At 34.8% G+C, this 8,472-nt stretch overlaps 1 protein-coding gene across 2 annotated transcripts in view; it reads left to right on the forward strand.

Annotated features, from left to right (window-relative positions):
- FBXO11 (F-box protein 11) overlaps positions 1-8,472 on the forward strand; it is a 100,004-nt gene that overhangs the window by 90,195 nt on the left and 1,337 nt on the right. For both annotated transcript variants that reach the window (XM_082358046.1, XM_082358045.1), the window contains exons 13-22: positions 281-366; positions 1,220-1,314; positions 2,256-2,378; positions 2,461-2,546; positions 3,192-3,268; positions 3,363-3,506; positions 6,300-6,410; positions 7,146-7,253; positions 7,584-7,692; positions 8,294-8,392. In XM_082358046.1, the coding sequence (XP_082214172.1) occupies positions 281-366; positions 1,220-1,314; positions 2,256-2,378; positions 2,461-2,546; positions 3,192-3,268; positions 3,363-3,506; positions 6,300-6,410; positions 7,146-7,253; positions 7,584-7,692; positions 8,294-8,392 (1,038 nt within the window). The remainder of the gene's footprint in view (positions 1-280; positions 367-1,219; positions 1,315-2,255; positions 2,379-2,460; positions 2,547-3,191; positions 3,269-3,362; positions 3,507-6,299; positions 6,411-7,145; positions 7,254-7,583; positions 7,693-8,293; positions 8,393-8,472) is intronic.

Genomic DNA, 8,472 nt, shown 5'->3' on the forward strand with positions numbered 1-8,472 from the left:
CAACCACTGCGCCACCAGGGAAGCCCGAGGTGAATTTTTAAGAATGCTATTTCGTCTCAAATACTAGGTGGCTTTTCCAAAGCTTTAAGTCTTAGAAAGAACTGGAAGGGAAATCACCTAGTCCCTCATTTCATAGATTAGGAAACTGAGGCCCATAGATGTTAAATAATTTTCTAAGGTCACACAAACATGAGTGGCCTTACGATTATTGTATAAAACAAGCAAGCTTTTCTGAATAGATGCTTTTTTGTGTTTTGGGTTTTTTTCCACATAATTATAGGGGCAATTCTATATTTAATGGAAATCAAGGTGGAGTTTACATCTTTGGTGATGGACGAGGCCTTATTGAAGGAAATGACATTTATGGTAAGCATGTGGTTTTGTTCTATAAAATTTTAGAGCTTGGCCTGTGTTTCTGACATTAGCAAAAGGACCACTTGGAAACGTTCTGAGTAGGAGAACTGATCCAGTTTCCTTAAATTCTCAATAAAGATTATTCTGTGACATTTATTCACTTAACAAACATTTACTGAGTACCTTCTAAGTACTAAGCAGTATTCTACATACCAGGGATAAAAATAAAACTTAAGACCCTAGTCTCACAGAGTATCTACAATTCCCTTAGATTCACTCCTTTGTTTAACAGTTAATAAATTATTTCTGTGGTAGTTTAATACACTTCGGTACTAATTAGAAAGGGAAAACCCTTATTCCTCATTAAAACTTCTGAGGTATTAATTCAGCAAACAATTATTAGGTATCTATGTGCTAGACACTGATCTGTTCCTGGGCTTCCTCTTTTGCTAACACTTACTGGATAATACTTACATAAAGCTTACTCAGTGCCAGGCACTTTTTTGAGCACCTTACCTGAATTAAGTCATGTAATATTTACGTCAGCCCTGTGAAGTAGACACTATTAAATATCCCCACTTACTGATCAGGAAACAAAGGCACCAAGAGGTTAAGCAACTTATTCAAAGTTACACAGGATTCAAAACTTAACAGCCTGGCTCTAGAGTCTTTGATCTTAACCACTATATCTATACTGCCTACAGTCCTTCTGCATCTTCTTACACTCCTAGTTCCCTTAGTTTTGTCTTGGAATGCTCATGGATCATAAGTATCTTTCTGAATATGACATATTTCACAGAATTGTGCTCTTACTATATTCCATTAGGCTCCATATGTTGATATTGTAACTTTTATTTTTAAATAGGCAATGCATTAGCAGGAATTCAGATTAGGACAAACAGTTGTCCAATTGTTCGACATAACAAAATTCATGATGGCCAGCATGGTGGAATTTATGTGGTAAGTTAATGAATACAGTTCTAGAATCTCATTCGTCAAAATCAGGGTAGAAAAGGGGGTGAGGGCAGAATTATGTCTACCTTTAGGTAGGCCATATTCAACTTTTTCTCTCTGCCAGTGTGTGAATGACTTAAAAGCTTCTAATTATAATTGGCAATACGGGCTGAACTCATAACAACAACTGGTTGGCAGTCTGAGTTATATTTGTTACACTGGGATTTTGCCAATGTGACTACTGTAAGAGTCTCTGAAATTTTCCAGAAGTATTAAGTAAAATCATAATATCACTGAGTATATTAATAATACTAGACTTGAATATTTTTATCTTCTGAAAAAGCTAAACATTTGAATTTATATTGAAACATAATTTAAGCATCTTGCAAAAGTTTAAAAACCTATGTATTAGTCCTACGTCTTCTGTCATCATGGTATCTGAAACTGTTACTCAAGTAAGAAAACGTAAGGGAATTTCAGAAAGGTCCTTGTATAATGCCAGGTGTGACTCTAATTTTTATTCACAGTTCTAGAAATATTCATGTCTTAAATCTTCTAAAAATAAAAATTTTAGTAACTTGAACCTTGTTTTGAAGTGATTTCACCAGTGATAAGTTGAAATAACTATTAACTTCCTAGTGAGGGATCTTCAGTTTGTTATATATCTTAGAATAAAATAAGTTTTTTTGTTAAACAAAATTGAATGCTACTACTCTTACTATAAGATTTAAAAGTATAAAACCACATAAAGAACAGTATAAAAACTCTGAGAGCTTAAACTTAGGTAGAGGCTATGTGAAAGAATGTTATCCATTTATCTCCTTATTCAGATTAAAAAACAAAAATTGAGATTTTTTTGGTCACAACCGTCTTAAAAGAGGGAATACACTATAAACTACTTGGCTTATACAAGATACATATTGTAAATCAATGTAACTTTTATTTAGCATGAGAAAGGACAAGGCGTAATAGAAGAGAATGAAGTCTACAGTAATACTCTGGCTGGGGTCTGGGTGACAACTGGCAGCACTCCAGTACTGAGAAGAAACAGGATACACAGTGGCAAGCAGGTAAGATTATGTTAGACTCTCGGGAAATATATTGTTTTGTAAACACTTTTTTTAATTTGAAAAAATCTTTTTTAAATTTTAGGTTGGTGTTTATTTTTATGACAATGGACATGGAGTACTAGAGGACAATGATATCTATAATCATATGTATTCAGGGGTTCAGATAAGGTAAATGTTTTTCATATTTGGCTTTCTTTGGGGAGGGAGTTGTGCGTATGTGGGGTAGGCATGGCATACCCCATTATAGTAGTCAGGTGTCTAGGAAAAACAGTAAGAGTTAAAGCTAAGCAATTAAGCATGGCTTAAATTGTCAGAATATAACTTTTCTTAGACTGGCTGAGGACAGCAGCCAATGGCACCTGACATGCTGTACCTGGCTTATTAAATGGGAGCTTCTGTTTTTATGCTATTTCCGCAAAATTAATAGTTCTTACACCCCTCTTTCTTGTATATTAACAGTTTTTGGTTTGGAACTGTCGTACTCCTGATCATATAATTCAGTCCTTTATTTTATATATGAGGGGAGTATATAATAATAAAAGTTACTCAATCTAACCTCCTCAGTTTAGTTTACGTATTAGGAGACTCTATAGTAATAACATAATCTATAGCTAAGTGTGTTCTGTGGGAAATAGAATTAAGCAAAATTAAACCAGTTTCTTTACTGACAGGCTTCTCAGAGCATCTTGAAGGTGATGCTTAATTATTTAGCTAATTCTTAATATGTTTAATGTGGGTTTTCCTACTGTTATCTAACATGGGATGTGGGAGTAGAAGCAATTGAAATGGCATTATTTTCTATTCTATCCATAGGACTGGAAGCAACCCCAAAATTAGACGCAACAAAATCTGGGGAGGACAAAATGGTGGAATTCTAGTTTATAATTCTGGTATGTTTAATCTTTTAATTTTTTTTTTCTTGGTGCTATTAGTCTTTAGAAATATACTTTCTAAATAACAAAACCTAAATTTTTGCATTTATAGGTCTAGGTTGTATAGAAGACAATGAAATATTTGACAATGCAATGGCTGGAGTCTGGATTAAGACAGATAGTAATCCTACACTAAGAAGAAATAAAATCCATGATGGAAGAGATGGTGGCATCTGTATATTTAATGGGGGTCGAGGTATTGTTGTTAATTTTGCATTAGTAAAAAACCCAGTTTTCCATTATTCTTCCATATCTTTAATGATCAATGAAATTGCCATTTAATATGTTATAAATGAGGGAATCACAGTCTTTTTCCTTATCAAGTCTCAAGATGGTTTAGGAGGTTAGTGCCTAGAGTTAAAGGAGACAAATGTTTACAGAATTTTCCTTTTCCTTCAAGCCACCTTGAGTGTGCCACTTGTTAGCGAGGCTTTTTTAAGGTAGCAGAATTTGTTTACACCCTCTCTCTGGACCTTTTATTATTCAGGATAGTGATATGATTATAATAAACTTCAAAGTCAAGTTATGGAACTAGGTGTGGAAAATTAATTGGTCTGTGAATATATATAAATGTCTGTAGTAAATAAGGATTGCTTTGTACCTGTTCACAACTGTCTTCGTTGGAGAATGGAATTAATTAAGCCAAGATGTGCTCAGTTTGGTATCCATAAAGGTCAAATCACTTTACATTGAGGCAAAAGTTCACAGTTCCTGCCCCTTGCAAAGGCATAATTGTTCATAAAGAGAGACTGGGAGAGACTGTCAAATGCAAATTATCACCATTCCTGAAACATCAGTAACCCAGCATTATACATATCTTGTATAGAAGGTTAGCTAGTCATTACTCTAATACACCAAGATTTAATCAACAAAATTTACTACTACCACCAAACAATGATGATTCCATTAATGACATAGACTCTCAAGGAGCTTATAATCTAGTAATTCAGTAAGTGACATTATCTCTGATAAGATTCTTTGTAAGATATAATGAGGAAACACACTCCAGAACCCTTCCCAACACCTTACAAATAAGGTGTATTTGTATCTTGAGCTGTATCAAGAGCTGTATCTTGAAAAATGAGTATTTACTGGTAAGTTGTGGGGTAGGGGGTTGAAGGCCATTCCAAGTGTAGAAAGTATAGTTATTTCATTCTTTCGTTTGTTCTGTACATACTTATTAATTGAACATCACTGTACCAAACACTGTGATACAGATGCTAAAAATAAAATGGTAAATAAAACAGTACTACATCCAGAAAGTTTATAGTCTAATGGAGTGGCACATTGTAAGCAAAAGTCTAAAGGAAACAAAGTGGTTTAGTAAGGCAAGGGATACTGAAAGTCGAGGCCGGAAAAGGGGGCAGTGCCCAAATCGTAAGAGGCTTTGTTTATATATACAGTATAATGAAAAGGCTTTGTATATATGCGGTACAGTTTGGACTAGATCTTAGCAATAGTATTTGAGGAGGTTATAGTGGACATATGCAAGATTAGAGGCAGGGTCTTGGAATAGTGTTTTCTAGGGGAAAGGGAATTTAGAGGTCAATACTGTGAACTACTACAGATGGATCAAATATGTACAGAAATAAAAACATATTTCATGTCTTCAGGGAGCAGAGAAACACTAGTACACAACTAAATATGATTCACTATACATAAGTAGAAGATTTTATAGGAGTAATATTAACTAATACTTATTTAGTACTGTGTACTTTTACATGTGTTAACTAATTTAACCCTCATAATATCCCTATGTGGTAGGTGCTATTATGCCCATTTTACAGATAAGGAAATTGAGACAAAGAGAAGGTAAGTAATTTGCCCATTCAGAGTTTGGAAGTGGTGAAGTCAGTATTTGAAGGCGAAGTCTCATTCCTCAGCCCACTCTTAATCATTATGTAATCCTGCCAGAAGAGAATTAATGATTAATTTGATGGAGGAAAACTGAAAACCTCCCAGAGGAAGTGTCATTCCGAAGAAAGAGTACAGGACATTGCAGAAAGAGGAAATAATATAAACCAAAGGCATTAGGGATAAAAATGTATAGTATATTCAGAGTGTAGGTAATATAGTGAGACAGAGGAGTAGCTTGGGGGAATTTTTTTTTCTCTTTTTTATAAATCTATTTATGCATGCATGCATGCATGCAGGCTGTGTTGGGTCTTCGTTGCTGCGCGCGGGCTTTCTCTGGTTGCGGCGAGCGGGGGTTACGCTTCGTTGTGGTGCATGGGCTTCTTATCGCAGTGGCTTCTCTCGTTGTGGAGCGCGGGCTCTAGGCGTGCGGGCTCAGTAGTTGTGGCTCGCAGGCTCTAGAGCGCAGGCTCAGTAGTTGTGGCGCACGGGCTTAGTTGCTCTATGGCATGTGGGATCTTCCTGGACCAGGGATGGAACCTGTGTCCCCTGCGTTGGCAGGCAGATTCTTAACCACTGCGCCACCAGGGAAGTCCCCGAGTTTTTTGTAAATAGCAAGTTAATTTTAAACTTTATTCTGATAGTAGTTTTTTATACAGATAAGGGATATGATAGAGTGGTGGGAAACACAACAGCAGAAGAGAGGTTGGAGTGAAAGAAATGGATCAAGGAATGCTGATAGCGGCCAGAAAGAATCAGGGCTTGAACTAAAACATGGAGAGTGCAAAGGTTCTAAAAATATTTCGAAGGAATTAATTTTAATTCAGCAGTGTTCAGTAAGAATCAGCTTTGTGCCAGGGCATTAGGGATTCATAAGCTAGAAATGGTCCTTGCAACCATGGAACTTCAGTTTCTTGGTTAGAATGGTTACCTGCCAATTTTAGCAATTTTTGGTTAAATTCTACTTTAAATATCTATGAATTACTAATAAAATTTCTTTTCAGTTGAAAAATTAGTCCTATGAATTTCACAATCCAGTTAATAAGAAACTAAAAGAAAACCTAAATACCACCAAAAAGGCTAGTAAAATTTGCTGTATGCATTAGCCTTAATCTGGGGAAATATTTTATTATAGGTCTCCTTGAAGAAAATGATATTTTCAGGAATGCTCAAGCAGGTGTTCTCATCAGCACTAACAGTCATCCAGTCTTGAGGAAAAACAGAATATTTGATGGATTTGCTGCAGGTTTGTATTTTCCTTTGTTACCTGTAGCTTGTTTTCTGTACATAAAATTGATTCTTGGCATATTATCTCTTTTGCTTAATAACTAAGGTGTGCAAATGTATGCTGCAGAAGTTGGCTGAATGCCTGTTAACAATTGCTTATAAGAGCACCTAATCCAAGTTTTGGATTCTTCCACTCTAAGCCAACTTTATAATATTGCTCTTGTAGTTCAGTAGTAGTTATGAATCATTAACTGCATAGAGTAAATACAGGCTAGTACTACCATTAGAAATAAATTCAGATAAATGCAAGCCCTCTGGCCTCACAAACAGAATGTTTTTTTAAGTCTTGGTAAGTGAAATCCAAGTATCATGCATATATTTCAACTTTTTGCCAGTGAAGATGATTTCTCTTAATAATTCCAAATAACCATCTAGCTCCTACCTACACATATTTCTGGGCCCTATCTTCTTCTTAGTTTGCAAAGAAATTTTAAAATGTCATTATTAATAAAAGTAAATTACAAACCATCTGTATCATTCCTTTAGCAGGGATAGAGGATTATCAACAGTGGAAAGTGAATTGAATGTTACTATAAACAATTCAAATAAACATTTGCATTTATTTCTTTCGATGTTAACAGTTAATATACTTTTTATGTAAAAGAAGTAGTTCACTATATTTGCTGTATTTCAGGTTTCTTTTAAGAAACTATATATAAAGTGATGCATCTGCTGTTTGTAAATTTTGCTTCAGGTATTGAAATTACAAATCATGCAACTGCAACACTAGAAGGCAATCAGATTTTTAACAACCGGTTTGGAGGCTTATTTTTAGCATCTGGTGTTAATGTGACAATGAAAGGTATGTTGGAGTCTGTGTTCTGCCTACAGTGCACTAAATATGCCATGAAAAGATGATAGTCAGAGGCCATTGTTATTCAGTAACTTAATACTTTCTGTCACTGTATAGTAGTTAACCAGCAATTCAAGAGAACTATTTTGAAAGAGTTTTGTTTCAACTTGTCCTAAATAGTTGGAGTATCTTGTACAAGGAAAACTCATTTCTATTAGCCGATTTTTTTTACTTCATTGGTTAGCCTCTTTTGAAGTTCTTAAAAACTCTATTAAAATAATCTTGTAATTTGTTATCTTAAGTCTTTATACTCTAGAATTTCTTTTTTTTTTATTACAGATAACAAAATAATGAACAATCAAGACGCCATAGAAAAGGCTGTTAGTAGAGGCCAATGTTTATATAAAATATCAAGTTACACCAGCTACCCCATGCATGATTTCTACAGGTATATTTCTAAATTATTTGTGAGTCTTGAAATGGGAGAGAGAGTAAGATTTACTTTTCTAAACTGACAAGAACTCACATATTTAGCTTTCCCTTAAATGTATGAGCTAAGAAAGTAAATTGGTATTTGCTAATGGAAAAATATAACTGAAAATTTTATTAATTGTCCACATTGAGTTCTGTGATTAATCTACTTTGAGGATCCTGTTTGAGACCGTAAAATATGGGAAAATGTAATACTGCAGTAACTACTGATACCACTGAAAATGTGACACATACTGTTTTCCTAGGAGTTTCAAGGTAAAGCTGTCATTAAGTGTTCCTTATATCCCAGCCACCATGAGTGGGTTTTGACTCCCCCTCTCCCATACTGATTCAGTGAAGACTTGATAGGAACTTAATTGTTTTCCTCAGAAGACACAAAATAGGAAATTCACTTATTCCATTGAAGTCCCTTTTCAGAATTAGACTAGATTAGAACCACAAAAGTTTGGGGCCTCTTTTCTTATAAGCCAAAGGCCATAGGGTAATATATAAACAAATTGCAGTATTTTGAATAAATAACATGATCAAGGAAAATAATGTAAGCTTTTGCTTTTTAGATGTCACACTTGTAACACCACAGATCGAAATGCCATATGTGTGAACTGCATTAAGAAGTGCCATCAGGGACATGATGTAGAATTTATTAGACATGATAGGTATGTATGTAGCACACTTGCTTGCTGTATTACCCAATTATTTTCCTCCCCTCACTTTCCTAATCTTTGGGTTTTCATTT

This window comes from Balaenoptera borealis (assembly GCF_965194805.1).
Source record: "Balaenoptera borealis genome assembly, chromosome: 15".
NCBI lineage: Eukaryota > Metazoa > Chordata > Mammalia > Artiodactyla > Balaenopteridae > Balaenoptera > Balaenoptera borealis.